At 36.0% G+C, this 16,310-nt stretch overlaps 1 protein-coding gene across 4 annotated transcripts in view; it reads right to left on the bottom strand.

The window, feature by feature from the left end:
* Positions 1-855: 855 nt before the first annotated feature.
* The window catches only part of LOC101163402 (ribosomal protein S6 kinase alpha-2), a 29,325-nt gene continuing 13,870 nt past the window's right edge, over positions 856-16,310 (bottom strand). Inside the window, exons 6-22 of one of the 4 annotated variants that reach the window (XM_078944565.1) lie at positions 16,074-16,180; positions 15,945-15,982; positions 15,710-15,852; positions 15,304-15,392; positions 14,893-14,981; positions 13,808-13,872; positions 6,973-7,075; positions 6,706-6,848; positions 5,979-6,101; positions 5,577-5,666; positions 5,264-5,422; positions 5,030-5,191; positions 4,859-4,935; positions 4,375-4,492; positions 4,232-4,288; positions 2,829-2,909; positions 856-2,538 (exon numbers count right to left, since the gene is read on the bottom strand). In XM_078944565.1, coding sequence (XP_078800691.1) covers positions 2,389-2,538; positions 2,829-2,909; positions 4,232-4,288; positions 4,375-4,492; positions 4,859-4,935; positions 5,030-5,191; positions 5,264-5,422; positions 5,577-5,666; positions 5,979-6,101; positions 6,706-6,848; positions 6,973-7,075; positions 13,808-13,872; positions 14,893-14,981; positions 15,304-15,392; positions 15,710-15,852; positions 15,945-15,982; positions 16,074-16,180 — 1,794 coding nt within the window. In that variant the 3' untranslated portion in view covers positions 856-2,388. Of the gene's footprint in view, positions 2,539-2,828; positions 2,910-4,231; positions 4,289-4,374; positions 4,493-4,858; positions 4,936-5,017; positions 5,192-5,263; positions 5,423-5,576; positions 5,667-5,978; positions 6,102-6,705; positions 6,849-6,972; positions 7,076-13,807; positions 13,873-14,892; positions 14,982-15,303; positions 15,393-15,709; positions 15,853-15,944; positions 15,983-16,073; positions 16,181-16,310 lie in introns of all 4 variants that reach the window. The other 3 variants (XM_078944564.1, XM_023953528.2, XM_023953527.2) reach the window with 3 other exon arrangements.

Here is a 16,310-nt window from a genome sequence, read left to right on the forward strand (position 1 = left end):
CTGTCTACTATGCTAAGCTCCAGTCATCCTTTAGCCCTTGTGCTGTCCTATGGGGTCCAGATGGGATCCTTACATTGACATGTTCTCCCTACCATGACAAAGGTGGATAAAGGTGGAAAGATTTCATGTAATCCATGGACACCAGTGAACATCACAAATCATTGAAGAAAAAAGGTTCAGAGCACTGTCTAGTGGGTCTATATGACCCAACTCCCAATGTTAAAGTGCCTATGATAGCACAAGGGTTAAACTTGACAAAGAAAAGGATGTCACTTGAAAGTCAGATTACAAACAGACACATAAAACTGGCCCAGTTTCTAAGTTTTAGTGTTTTGTCAAGTGTAATGTCAGTGTCTGGAACAAAGAGAGTCTTAGCAAAATTTCTTTATTAAAAAACTAAATAAAAACTAAAATTGACTAATGCATTTTCTGCAATACTTTACTCCGTTTAGGATCACTTGCAGACAGACAACTATGAATGCTCACACTTGATCTTAAGAGTCTCCAATTTATCTCTGTTTTGGGACATTTTAGCAGTGTGCTAACCACTCAAGCACCCACCACCAATGGTGCATTTGAAAACAGAAAACAAGTAAAACCCCAAATGCACCACGTCATTAGTACATGTTAAGTGGCTATGCAATGAGCAATAATGTATTTCCTCAGCTATTTCTCCAATCACCAGGATCATTTTCAAGCTCCCATATGATGTGAAAATTTAAATTTCACAAGAAAATATGTATACTAAAAGTGATGTTTTATATTTCCTGTTACACTTTACTAGTACCCCTGTAAATATAAGAGTAAATGTTTAAGTTTATGCACATACAGCACATTGTAATAAAACCACCTCCATTTGTTTTATTTGTAAATCTGCCATTTTAATGTTTGGCCAAGTGAAGATGACATATGCGTTCTAAGCAAACAATTCCAGTTTCCACTTTTTGATATGTACAGTTTCATTATAGTTTTTCAGGTTGACAAAATGAACATTTAAACATTTGCAATTCTATGTACATCTTCCTCTGAGACTACATGAGAGAGAATGCACAACCTCGTCTGTCAGCACAGCTCAAAACTGCACCAGGTTTACGTACAGTGAAGCGATGCAAAACAACACATGACACACAGAATCTCCACAACAGGGACTATATTTACACAACATAAAGTATTGCTGTTTCTCCACATATCATTGCATTCACCTCCAGACCACCTCGTTTTGTGTTGAAAAGTAGCATTGGAATTTTGGTTTCTCTCTGTTAAACTGTACAAAATAAAATAAAAAGTCTGAAATGCTACTTAAGTCTGCATCTTTAAACATCTTTTAACTCTCCTCAGTGCAAATTAGATACAATCTGGCCACCAAAAGCGAGAAAATCCAAGCAGTTTGCCTCACTAAATCCCACAAAGATGTATATTTAAAGCTTATTTCTGAATCCAGAATGTAATTGTGACATTTGCAGAACAAGATTATTTTTCTATTCTGTTCAGTTTTGAGCTGAAAATCCATTGGAATCTGCTTACTGTTCTCCAGTGGGTAACTGTTTACATCTGATCTGAAGGTTGCAGCAGTGGTAGGTTCCATATTGCATTTTAAATACTTTATTTTAAAAAGATGACAAAACGTACAATAAACTATATTGCATTTGGAATGATAAAAGTCGGCAGCAGTGGACATGAATTTCGGAGCGCAACCCTTTGGTTTTGTGTTTACATTTCTGTGAACACGCTCGACCTCATTGAAAAGTCCTAAAACTGACTGAAGGAAAAACAGAACAGATTGCCATGAAAATGTGCGTTTGTTTGTACATTATACAACATAGTATGTCTGCAGAATGTCTAACTATTGCTGGAATTTATTTTGTTGAGCTAAATGTAGTAAGCTGTTTCATGTGGATGTCTTTTGTGGCACTGAATCTTTTTTTTCCTCCAACTTGTATTTCTTACAGCTACGACGACTGTACAACTCAAGGCAGCATAAATTCATCTGTGTACGTTCCACAGTGTGTATTGCACAAAAGCCCTCACATTTGCAAAGAGATGCAAACATTATGTTCTTGGTTAGCAGTTGCAGAGGGGGCAAAAGTTATATTGAGAGAATATGTGTATAAAACAGACGAGTAATTGCAGTAAGTACTTGAAGTCTGCAACCAGCACTGAGGAAAACTGCTGAGAACCCGATTGCTTTCAGCCACTGTGATTTCAGTTTTGCTCTCTTAAAGGTCAAGCAAAGTAAAATACTCAATTCAAATTCACATGTTTAACTGAGGCCAGTTCTGGTTCTACAGTCTGTTAGATGATTTTCAATTACTCAGTTGTGCTTTTTTATATGAAGAGTTCTTTCCCTTTGTCTAGGACTTTTTTTGTTAAAATTAAGATTTGCTTAAATTATTGCTTCTCCATAGGATCTGACGAGGAGTTTAGACTCCTCAGTTTATTCATTCCTCTCCTCTGCGCCAAACTGGAAGACTGTACAGGTTCCAGCACTGGGGCAGGAGCGCAGCGACTCAGGGCCGAGTAGGTGGCAGACAGAGCCCCCTGGTGGATGAGAGAAGAAACTACATGAATGTGATCTGGTCTATAGAGGGAGACTGTGCCCCCTGCTGGACCAAGTCAGGTACATAACACAGAAGTACATTTCACTGTAACTTAAACCTTAAAAAACAACTTTTTAATTTTATTCCTCTTTTTTATTTACAACAAAAATATTTTTGTAAAACATTTCTCTGTCAAATTTAGTAGAATACTTGAAATGATACACACATCTCGTTGATTATTATTGTATTAATAATTCTACACACAAAACAAATTCAGTAAAAGGGTCTGACCTTGACGTTAACCGCATTCTGTCTGGTAAGTGCTGTGTCAGTTAGCTGGTTTCGCTCTACAACCCAGGGATGTCGAAGAACCTGACGAAATATAATTTCTGTTAAATCTAAAATTTTCATGCTGACAAGCGTGAAACCTTTCACTGTGTCAAGGACAGAGACGGGTTTTACGAGTTAATAAATCAGCTGATCTTCAAAAGGTAGTGCATTCGTACTACAGAAAAAAAATGCTTCAATTTGTGGTGTGGATTGATGGAACGGGTTGGATGAAGGTTTAGAACAAAGCAAAAGTTTACATGTATTCAAAAAAAAACTACAAGATGTCACTGATGAAACTTCACAAGGCTAGAAATGATCAATAAAAACAAATAAGCAAATGTCTCTTCTGCAGAGGTTCTAAACAGAAGGTAATGTAATTGGTTTGAGAAATAAAAACTAAATAGAATTATAAGGTAATACAACGTAAGGTGTTGTAAAAAGGGGTGGGATCATAACTTTTTTTTTTTACCCACTCCATTTCAAGCACACTGTTTTAAAAAAAATCTGTTTATTTTAAACTCTTGTGTTTATTAATAATATTTATAACAACTATTATTAATTTTTCTTGTTACGAAATTTAAAGAAAAATGCAGACAGTGTTATTTTGGTGTTTGTTTATAACTAATAGTCCTTATGGATTCTTGATACTTTAATTAATGAATAAAGGTGTTTGCTTTGATTATTTCAAAATTTGTGTGTGTGTGTATATATATAAAATATATAAAAATATATATATAAAATATATAAAAGTATATATATAAAATATATAAAAATAAAATTTAACTTTTCTTTAACTTCTAGTTCTTTTTTGTTTTTTTCCGGTTTGCAGCATAAACTCAAGAACATTTGTCTCTCTAGAAATCTGCTGAATTTTTCTTTATTTAATGCAGTTCTTGCTGTTCTCTGCTCATGTTTGTACACAGGTGTACTTATGATGGATTGTGTACCTGTGTGCTTAAATGAATAGAATCTTTTAACTAGGCTTGGGCAAAGCTTAATGTTAATGTTTTTAAATGAAAATACAGTTGTATCTTCCCAACTTGTAAAATACAAAATGATATGCTCAAAACAAAGACAAATCACTTATTATTCCTTCCTGCTCTGTATCAGCAAATGAGACATAATTTATTACAATACAATTTTTTCTTTCTTGCTAATGATTAAGTGTCCTAGTCTAGGCACCACCTGACTGCTGCCTCACGTATCAAGCTATTAGTTATGTTATATTGGAACGATGTCTAAACCTGAGGACCACCTCACTTTTTTCTGATTGTAACCAGGGGGCCTTCCTTCTTTGGAAAAAAAAAAAAAGTTTGCAGGCCTTCCTTTTTCAAAGTTCTACTGCTGTCATAAGAAAACTGTACCTGTGGGGCTGTTAAACGCTGGTGAGGATCCACATGAAGCATCTTTATCACTATGTCCTGTTAAACATAGGCAGAATTTTATAATAAGATGCCAGCAATTGTCAATCATCAATCATTATTGTTATAAAGCTTAAAGATGTCACCTTGGCAGCATCTGACACAAAATCCCAGTTCCCTTCTGTGATGGTGACTCTCCCACTGCCAATCTTAGCCAGAATCTCATCTGCTGTGTCATTAGGACTGCTGGCAAATGGGCTGAAACTGAAAAGAAGAATAAACAAGTAGAAAGAACTTTAATCTGTGGTCAATATGTTAAAACAAAGTGGAAGTGGATTTCAAAGAAACACTTAGAGAAACGCATCTCTGATTTATGACTGCAGATTTTGCAGCCTCTGCAGTGGAGGCTATAAAAAGCAGTGACCTTTAGTTTGACACTGAGACAGAACATAATGTCTCTTTGCCTTGCCTGCCACATCACCACAGGGAGTTTATTCAGGAGTCAGCAGAAGTGGCGTTAGTGGGGATGTTTGCAGAAAAAGGGAATATTACATATAGCTTACATAGCGACTCAGAAAGCAATTTGCTACAAGTGCTGGAGATTTTCTATGCGTTAAACTGTAATTTTACCCGGCTATCATGGTGTAGAGCAGGATCCCCAAGCTCCATATGTCACAGGCAGCATCATACCCCTGCTTCCGCAGAACCTGCATGGACACACGCACAGTTTTTTGAACATTTTGTGTAAATATTGGATAAAATATGAGTGATTTCATGTTAGGAGCATACATTCTGACATACTTCAGGGGCCATAAACGTGGCTGTGTAACACGGCGTCATCAACAAGCCGTTTTCAGCTCTTAGTTGTCTTGCAAAACCAAAATCACATATCCTGATGCTTTCTGGGAGGCCGCTGTCATCAGCATAGCGAATGTTACTGGGTTTAAGATCTCGATGTACGACCTAGAAGACAGATGGGTATCCAAGGTTAACAGGCCATATTTATATGTTTAATACATATTCTGATATTCTTACCCCCTGTGAGTGTAAGTACTCCACAGTTTTGGCCAGTGTGCAGATGATGTCCGAAGCATCTTTTTCTGTGAAGTTGGGCAGAGTCAGAACTCTGTCCAGCAGCTGCTCTCCTCTCAGTAAATCCTGAACTAAATAAACATTGTGGCCATCATCAAACATCTACAGATCCAAAGAAAACAACAGACATGAGAAATGCACTCTAAGCAGCCTTTAAAAAACAAAAAAAAAACAAGTGGAACTGAAATATAAATACAAAAATGAGCCAAATTCAACCATCTATCTAATGTTTGACCCTCATGCCTGTTACACTTACTTCTCTCAGAGTGATGATATTCTGATGTTGGCCATATCTCAAAAGAATTTCAATCTCCTCTGATGGATCTCGCCTCGTTTTGTCAACAATCTGATAGAAAACAGAAAAAAACAAAGTAAAAAATGTATCCAACAAAAGAATGTTAGTATATCTGGGTCTTAATCAATCCAGTATTTCCCATTATCCATTTACTGACATGCCAAAATGTGAAATGTGAAAATTTTGATTTGCCATTGTTGTAATATGACAATAAATGGAAAAAGAAAGTTAAGAATTTTCATACCACAGACAGTTATTTTTAGATTTCATAATTGACAAAATGTAAAAAAAACACCACATTAATTTTCTTTATCCTGGAACGCGCCATCATTCTTGATTTATGATAGGGAATGACTTTAGTACCTTTACTGAATACTCCACAGCTGTAATTCTGTGCAAACATCTTCTGCGGACAGAAGTTCCCACCGATTCGGCTTCTTCCTTCAACTCGTAAACATCTTTGAAGGCACAGTCCCCGTGCAGCCGCTGTTAGAGGTCACACACACAAAAATAAGAACATAATCTTAAGTCTGAGAAACTAGTCTGCTAACTGTCTACAGTTTAAAAAGGAGGACTTACACTTTGTGAGAGAGTGGAAGCAAACTTTAATGGATTTAGCTTCAGCCAAGACAACTACATTGTCTTGGCGGTTCATCTGTCATCAGCAAATAACCATAAGAATCTGTTTTTTCTAATCTTTGATTTTCATAAAGTTGGATGACTTAAATTAACATGTTTATTAGGCGAAAGAGTAAAACTATGTTAACTTTTTAAGTCTGGACATAAATTTGAAGAACAGCAGTTGTCAAAGTAGTAAATGATAGTAAATTACCCCTAAACTTTTATGACTTTAGTAGCTTTAAAAAAAACATTAGTCATTAAGATGTATGTAAACTGATCAAAGATTGGCTACTGTAGATTTGCCTTTTCTTAAAATGTTTTCTTAGGATTTCTTTAGGATTCATGTTTGAACCAATAAAAGTCTGATGTTTGACAAAATGAGAATTTGTTTTTGATTTTAAATAAATATTCTTTTACCACAGGTGGAAGTGGAAATAGGGTGTTAGATCTTTTAGTAAAAGGTTCTTACCAGTGAACTGGGGTTAATGTTTGCCCCCTGACAAGTTGGTGTTATCGGGGCAACACTGGCCTCCTGACTTTGATTAGTTGCAACAAAACTGAAGCCACGGAACAGCTGGTGTGTGTTTGCACTGGGAGGGATGCCAGGAGAATCTGGAAAATTGAAACACATAAAAATACCATTTAATTTCAACTAACTTCTTTCTAACCATCATTTAATGTTTCTCAATACTTTCCATGAAGTGATACTACAGGTGTATTTTCTGGTTGTTGGTACCTGTTGGAGTTCTTGAAGTGAATTCTGGGTCAAAGTGAAAAGTGTCTTCAGGTCTTCCTACGCTTGGCTTGAATGGCGGCCGCACTTCTTTCCTGTACAACTTCTGCAGAAGAAGACAACAGCAAAGATGAACATTTGACCCACAAAATGAACATGAAAATATACAGGTGTAACCCTTGTGCTATCCTAGGCACTTTAACATTGGGAGTTGGGTCATCTAGACCCACTAGACAGTGCGCTGAACCTTTTTTCTTCAATGATTTGTGATCTTCACTGTTGTCCATGGGTTACATGAAATCTTTCCACCTTTATCCACCTTTGTCATGGTAGGGAGAACACGTCAATGTAAGGGTGGGGTCATAGGATAGCACAAGGGTTATGAGCAAATTTATAACTAAAGTAAAAATGGTAAAACTGTTGTCTTTATTTTTGTGTAGATTCTCATTCAGCCAGGTGGACTCCATCAAAGTAGTAAGTAACAAACACAGTCAACTGGACTTGGTTCATCTTTAAAATATTTGATTCCTTCCTACGTTTACAATTGTTTAAACCATCCTTTCCCTCTGGCTAAGATAAAAGCATCCCTATCCTCTGATAGTCTATCTTCGGGGTGAACCAGTTTTGGTCTCAAAGTCTTTAACAGTTTGAAATAGACCAGGATGTTATCCTGGCCAAAGATTCTTTTGAGTTTCTAGGACAGTTTTGAGATGTACAGGATTACAATGTTTGCTGTGGGAACCACTGAAGGGATATGCTGAAAGGAGAATAACAACAACAACAACGTTATAGCTTTTTTGCTTTTGATTGTGACGAAGTAGCGTCACAGGTTGCAGGACAGAGCCTGAACATGAGCCTTAGTTGTTTGTTTTTTTCTCTTTTCTCCCAGCCCAGTAACAGTTTATAGTTTTGTGGGACAAATCATTCACATTTCATGTTTTGTTTAATTCTAAGGGTGCACACTTGGTTTTAAACAGAATCTCCCTCACCATCAAAGTTTCCGCCACCAACAGCCAAACCAGAGCAATCAGCATTTATATTTGTTTGGATAATTGGCCTGTGGGAGGGGCTAAGCCTTTATAAGGGGTGAACTTTTCTCAGTTGAGGGAGAGCAGGTCCTGGTCCAGACAGGCAAAGAGAATGGTATCCCACAATTCCTTGCGGTGCCGATCTAACAGCAGCACCAAAGTTATGCCGACTTAATCGAATTAATTTGAATGAAAGTAAAATAACCGTCTGATAACTACGTTTTATGTTTAAGCTGACTTGACTAAAGAAAATAATTAAGTTAGATCAATGTAAAAAAGTTTATTTTTCCAACATCCATACGCGGTCTTATCACCCTCTCATGGTAGAAAAAGTATTATTTGAGCTTCTTCATCCACTAAATCATCTTCAAATGGACACGCCATGCTGCTTCAACTCTCTGAAAACAAACTAACCTTCAATTAAACCTGCACCAGACCAGGTTATGTTCAGAGCATGAGTTGCTATGGCAACTTGACATACCCTGAAACATACCTCCATTTTTGGAACCGAACGCTGAGATTATCCGCTTCCTTAGCCACAAACCTACTGTGGGAGCTAGTATAACCTGCTTTCTGGAATACACCCATGTTCTCCCGGGTGAACTTGATAGCATTAATTATCAGATCCTTGTATAATCATCTAGCTCCTGGATTTCGATATTTACCTAGGTGTCATCTACAAATTGGAACCAGTGGCTGGAGGTAGAACCTGGGAATGACAACAGTTCCTTTCCTCCATGTACAGTTTGGCCTAAATGGGGGGAAACCGGGGAGCCATGTCGTTTTCTGTAGAATTGCTTTCTGAACAGGAAATCTGTAGTGTACTTCCAGTAATTGGCAGATGTGGTCCGAAGTATGTTTTTTGTGTAATAAGCCAACTCCAGTTGACCGCTTTTTTTTTGTTACACTCTCTTCATTGTTACAACGAACATCAGTGGTTCCACAACAATTACCTAAAGCACTCTAAACATACCAGCAGAAATCTCACAAACACACATATACACTCTGATGTTCAAAAATAATCATAGTCAAGGATAAGCAGCAATTCAGTTTTCCTGATGATGTGTGACAAGCATCTACTTTAACTATGTTCAAGTTCAGACTAAAAACCTCTAGATTAGTGTATGACAGCTAAAGTCTTATCTGCCCACTTCTAGACTTGTTGAATATATTAGTATATTTTTGCTAATGTTTTACTTGCATTTGTTGCCAATGTGCTTTACTTTAGCCTTTTTTCAGTAAAGTACTTTGAACTACTTTGTAAATTAATTCTGCAGTATAATTTTGTTTTATTATAACACAGCGTAGATCTTATTTGTTTGCATATTGTTAAACTTCAAACAATGCAATAAAATACAAATACACAGGATTACTGAGTATGGCCTGCAGGGGGGTATTCCAGGAAGCATGTTTAAACTACCCTGACTTTAACCCTGAACTCTGCCTGAAATCCGCATGAACTTGCTTATTCTGGGTACCTCTGTTCCTAAAAACCGGACATGAATTGGCGTAATTACGCTCGACTTGGTAACCCTGGGTTAATGCACGTGCACGTCAAGTACATAAGGACATTCTCAATAGATCGCCGGTTTCCGGAGTCACCATGGAAACGCGTGGTGTTAAAAAGAGAGCGCTACACGTGAGACGGAGTCGGAGATTTTAATGACGGCGTATGGAGATTATAAGACCATAAAAAAAGTAATACGGCTGCATCAGCAAAAGAAAGAGTTTCTGCTTGTAGTAGAAGAACAGACAAAGTAAACGCACGAGTTTCTGATCTTATTTCCATTTTCCTTGTGACGCATATATATAAAACTTATTTTTGCAACCTTAAATGAATTACTTCTATTGGTAACAAGTAATTGAGTTAAATTTATTCAACCTAATTTCTTACGTCTATAAAACTTAATTAGTGTTTATACAACTCTAATTTACATATTTATCAAACTAAATGTCTATTAATCTATCTTATCTTAATTTTTTATAATTCTTGAACTCACATATGTCTAAGTTAGAGCCGGCAGATAACTCATTTTTATAACGATAAAAAGATTGAAACAATATGTGCAAAATGCATACATTCATTTAGGAATTTTCCAACATTGTCAAAACATTACTTGAATGTAGGGGTGCTATATAAACGTATCATCCTCTCCCTCCCTCTCACTCATGGTGCAGACACTTAAGCATAGTAGGACAAAATAACTCGGCAAAACACAGTAAAACAGCTAAACAACTAAACACATTTGGTCAAAAAGCCACACTTAAACCCAAATCCGTCGAGACAGGCAAAGGATTGGTATCCCAGAATCCCTTGCGGTGCCGATCTAACAGCAGCACCAAAGTTACACCTACTTAATGGAATTAATTTGAATGAAAGTAAGATAACTGTCTCAAAACTATGTGTTATTTTTAAACTAACTTAACAAAAAAATGATTTATCTTAACTGAAGCAAATAATTAAGTTAGATCAACAATGTAAAAAAGTTTATTTTTCCAACATCCATATGTGGTGTTATCACCCTCTCACGGTGGAAAAAGTATTATCTGAGCTTCTTCATCAACTAAATTATCTTCAAATGGACAGGGCATGCTGCTTCACCTCTCTGAAAACAAACTAACCTTCAACTAAACCTGCACCAGACCAGGTTATGTTCAGAGCATGAGTTGCCATGGCAACTTGACATACCCTGAAACATACCTCCATTTCTGGAACCGAAAACTGAGGTTATCCGCTCAAACCTACCGTGGGAGCTAGCATAACCTGCTTTCTGTAATACCCCCCAGGTGTCTCTAAAGCATAGTCTTTTGCTCTGTAGCTGTAGAGAAACATTTTAGATTTTCACTATTAATAACTATAATTATCTTAGAACATCACTGGTCAAATGCCACAAACAAAACAGGGGACGCACTCTGTTTGATAAGAATATGAGGTATTCAACTGAGATAGGGTGGAGGATAAGCCTCTTACTGATGGTACACATTAATTACAAATGGAAAATGGAAAGGGCGTGTCACGCAGGGAGTGAACAGTGCTGGCTGGGGGTGAGAGGATGGGAAAATTAGTGTGCCTTGAGCAGAGAATAGTTATGAATGCAAACACTCTTCTTTGTATCATCTGTATACAAGTAAAATATTCAACAGCTGAATTTGCTGTTCATTAGAGATATGCAGGACCATGAGTACAACAAAGTATTTGTACTGCTCGTAGCTTCATAGAGGTTTATGAAAATGACCATTGACCTTAATCATTTTGGATTGTGCATGAGTAGTTTTTAAAGACTATTATTTTCATTCCATTTCCTAAATTGTCCTGACAGCAATTAAAACATGTTTGTGGATATCTTTTGTTTAACCCTTGTTACAAAGGGTTAGCTGTCAGGCATACAGTGAGGTGCTACACTTTAGTGACTGATCATCATCTAGTATTATGACCTCTGTAAATCCAGGGTTTTGGTCAAATGTTCACATACATATCCAAAAATAAGCCTTAAAAGTGGGATGTGGTCAGAGGGGCATCTTATTTCCACTCTACAAATGAAAAAAAGTGCATTTCATTCCCCAATAAAATTAGTGCACGGAATTGCAACACATAAAAAAAGCAACTCCAATGATGGTGTTTTTAACATTTTCTCATGATAGGAGACACGTGTAACCCTTGTGCTATCCTAGGCACTTTACCATTGGGAATTGGGTCATCTAGACCCACTAGACAGTGCGCTGAACTTTTTTTCTTCAATGATTTGTGATCTTCACTGGTGTCCATATCTTTCCACCTTTATCCACCTTTGTCATGGTAGGAATAACACGTCAAAGTAAGGGTGGGGTCATCTTAGATAGCACAAGGGTTAAAGGAGTAGTAGTCAGTGTAAGAGAAATAGGCTTAATGAAAAGAAAAGCATAAGTAAGACATCTGTAAGTGGTAGTAGTATCATAATTTGGAGTTGATTTGCTGCATTTTATTACATCTTAGAGACAGACAGAGTAATCAATTTGCTGCTTCACATGGGCTACCACCTACAGCCCCCAAAAAAACAAAAACAAAAACAAAACAGTGTACTCAATATGTGTTAAAACCAGACAAGAAAATAATAACAATAATAATAATTAATAATTAAGAACTAGAAGGAGATGCATTTCCAGAAGAAAATGCTGGGTTGAATGCAATATTGCTGAATGAAAATGAAACTTAAAGGGTAATAATTGGCACAGAAAAATTTTAATAAAGAAATGATCAAAGTTGACCATAAATGAAGTGAAAACAGCTAAATAACAAAAAATATATTTCTGGTAAAACGCGAACACCGGGTATCGAACCAGCAAGCTTCTGAACCACAGACAGAAGCAAAGGTTTTCAAGGATTCCCCATGTATTTCAATCGAGGCAAAATCCTGGAATATCTTAAAGTTCAAGGATTTGAAGGAGCAAAAGTCATTGCTGGAAAAGGCTTAATGAGCTGAACATTTGAATAGTTGAATGGTTAAAATAGCTGAAATATTGTTTAAGGAGTAAAGTGGCATTAATGGCGGGCGATACAATAATAAAGAAAGAAAGAAAGAGAAACAGGAAAACAATTGATTGAATGCTTTATAACATTCAACCAATACTACTACTAATAATAAATGTGAATAAAACATCCATCATTTCACCATTTACAATAAGAGGTCCCATCCCGGTTTAATGTTTCTGAGCCACGTTTAACATTTTCATGGCATGTTTATTGCACACTTACTTTACAAACTCAGAGAAATGATCTCATGTTTCCTGTGTTGTACACTAAATTTAGACAAAAAAAATTGTGTTTTGTTTTGGATCAAGGAACCAAAGTCTTGACCTGAAGCTCACATGGAAGGAATCAGTGCAATAATGTACTAGGGCAGGGCTGTAGACTTATAATGAATTATAATTTTGGTGAAGGTAAATTTTACAGGAAGGGGAAATACTTAAAGCTTTGCATCATTTTCTCAGAAAACAAATAAGTGGTAAATATAAATGTTTTCTCTCACTTCCTTTTGGCTTTCCACTTTAGTTTTAGCACTTTTAGAATTAAATTATGCAATCACAGTATTTTACAAGTTTCCCAACAAATGACTTCACTTAAAATTGTCTTTGGTTCATTTACTTTCTTGTAGAAAATTACACAAATTCATCTCACTGGAGCAAAGATCACATTTATGTCAGAGCTTTTAACTGATTAAAATACCTCGGACATGCTTTTCTGATCAGCTGTCCTTAGAGAAGTTATTATTACAAAAGATAACAGTAGAAATATTTTACTTCATTTTACAGTTATACTTCTCTTGAATACTGAGGTTTATTTAAAACACATTGGGACATCAGATTGTATGTTTTTGCGATTTCCATGTGATTTACTGTTAGTATAAACAATACAACAGTAACAATATCAAGCTGTCAATGCTGAACAATGATAGCACAGGCCTTTGGGGACATGCCTTTGGCATAAAGTTTAAACATTACCCAAGTTTCTAAATGAGGGCCTAGGATGGAGCAATGCACTGTAACCAAGTCCACCTTAGATATTACAGCATGTTGACATTTCAGAAAATTGAAGTTTTTCAATCAGTCATCAGGTTTGATTTATAATTATGAATAGTAATAATAACAAAAAAAGATAAACACATAAAAGTTTATTTTGTCTTAAAAGAACACAAGTTTGCACATTCAAATCCATTGTATGTGCAGATGACACATGCCATTGTTTTTGCTCCTGTCATAAAAAGAACAAACTAGCAATCAAAGTGTATCATACAAACAGTCCATCACGTAAAAATAAATATTCTTGCACTTACTTTCCAGTCTATCGAAGCAAAAAAACGATGTCTTTTTATTTCTTCAATTCCGTCTGGTCCTGCACCTATCAGTCACACAGATGACAAAAATATTTGTTCATTTTTAAATATCAAGGAATTCTAAAAGCACCTTTGATGTATAATGTGCATAATTATATATAACGACACGGCTTAAATTGCAGACAGCAGCCAATTTCATACCCTCCTTTTCTCAAACTGACGCCAACTTGTCAGAAAATGAGGATTACAGACCCATCGTGTACATTTTTCCTTAGAGCTCTTTGCAAACACAGCAAATGCCAACTCCTTTGAACATAAACTATTAAGCAATTCTTACCTTTATGTAATACTGCGTAACAGCTGTTGTAGTTTTAGTTACAATACTGGCAATAGAACTTCTATATGTGACATGCTAAAGAAAAATATAAGACGTAAAAGCTTTTTAGAAACCCTGGGAGATCTCAGATTTCAAAGTTTCTCGGCAATGGATCAATAGTGAATATAGACATAAGAACAAAAATAGAATGTAACTCCATATCATAAGTTTAAAGGACCTGTAAAAGTCTTTCATAACAAATGCAATCTAAACAAGAAGCAAGGTGAACTAAACAGAGATGAAACTCAACAAGCAGTGCTTGAGCACCTGGCAGGGCCTGACATTGATGTTTGCATTCCAACACTATGATCTACAGATTTGCAACTTATATTGTAGGCTCTATAAAGTTTGTGGACAGCACATTTTCTCAAATATGATCAGTTATTGTGAAACTTCTTTGATACTGAAGTAATGAAACCAAACATAAAATTACTAAAGAAGTGAATTGGAATCACACATAAACAGTTCAACATTAGAATAATAAAACATTTATATATTTTTAATTGTTGAAGTTACAGTGAATGACTAGAGGAAATCAAAATATGGTGTTTTGGCTACAGCACGCGCAGATCTCCATTTGAATGGACAGAAGAACGCTTCAGTTTATGAACTGAATCAACTTTTTCATCAGGTAAATTGTTTAACTATAATGGTTTCCTTTTTATATGTAAACATTCCCTCTAGGCCTGTTAACGCTTGTATAACGTACCGAGCCGGTTAGTAGGGTTCCTCTTGAAAAGTGCTCTTAGTAAACTCTGCACCTCTGGACTGAGGAACTGTGGCATTCCCAGCTTTGCCCTAAAAAGACATAAAGGCACCAGAATTTCATGAATGTGAACACAATTAACAATAGCTCTATTTTTTTTTTATTCGTTCAGTTAGAGATATGTACTTTTCATAAAGGTTACAAGCAAGTGAAATGCATCCAGTGGGGAAACAGTAAAAATGAAAGGAATATATCTTTTTTAGTTAACAGTTATAGTTTTTGGTAACAGGTACACAGTTGCAGCACACTAAGCAAAGAAAAACAAAAATAAGATAAACTGTCCCGTGTTTTCAAATGTAAAACAATACAAACCATATCCTGATAAAACATTTCTAAATGTTAACTTATTCTTACTTTAGGATGAGCGCCATGGTTTCTTTTCTGTCTTTTCCTTGAAACGGCAAAGATCCTGTCAACATTTCAAACTGAAACAGAACCAAATACTGAGAAGACGTCAGATGATACATTAGCAAGCACAATCTAATTAACAACAATATTCACCCATCTGTTAGGGTCTTAGGAAAGGACACTGTGATGTGGAACTTTATCTGATGCTGGTGTACTATTATTTGTTTTTCAGTGGATAAAATAGGGATGTGAAGCTTTATCATAGGATCTTCTCATTAAAATGTATAGTTTTTACTGCTAATAAAAAAACTGAGACAAAATATTCTAGTTGGATTATGAAACCGACATGTTCATTAAAGGCGTCAAAACACTGTGCGAGTAAAATACTCTTTTAGGATTAAACTGCTCTCACCATGAGGACCCCAAATGACCACCAGTCAGCACTTTGTGTGTGCCCTCGTCTGTTCACGACTTCAGGAGCCATGTACTCGATTGTACCACAGAAGGAATATGCTCTTTTATCGTGATCTATAGCTTCCTTGCTAAGTCCAAAGTCTGTACAGAGATTTAGAAAACAAAGTTAAAAATACAGACAAAAAAGATTAAAAAAAAATAGATTTGCAATGTTCGCTTTCAAGTGGATTGACCGGTAATCTTAATGTGTCCTTCTTCATCCAGAAGAATGCTGCAAGAAGAAAAAAAAAGACAATGTAACATGACCTCAACAATAAAAAAGACTTGCTAAAACATGTAAATGAAGAAAACAAATGTAATACTTTTCTGGTTTGAGGTCCCTGTAGATGATCCCCAGGCTGTGAAGATGGTCCAAAGCCAGGGCCAGCTCTGCAAGGTAAAACTTCACATCCTCCTCTGTAAACATGACCTAAACAAAGAAAAAGACATTTACTTCTTATTATTTTATGTCAGAAATAATGTCTAACAAGAGTCTTCTTCTGGTTGGACTTTTTCTTATTAGAACTCTGCCCAAAACTTTAATAATTCATAAATGTTCT

This window comes from Oryzias latipes, chromosome 3 (genome assembly GCF_053564925.1).
Source record: "Oryzias latipes strain Hd-rR chromosome 3, Olatipes_Hd-rR_3.1".
Classification (NCBI taxonomy): Eukaryota; Metazoa; Chordata; class Actinopteri; order Beloniformes; family Adrianichthyidae; genus Oryzias; species Oryzias latipes.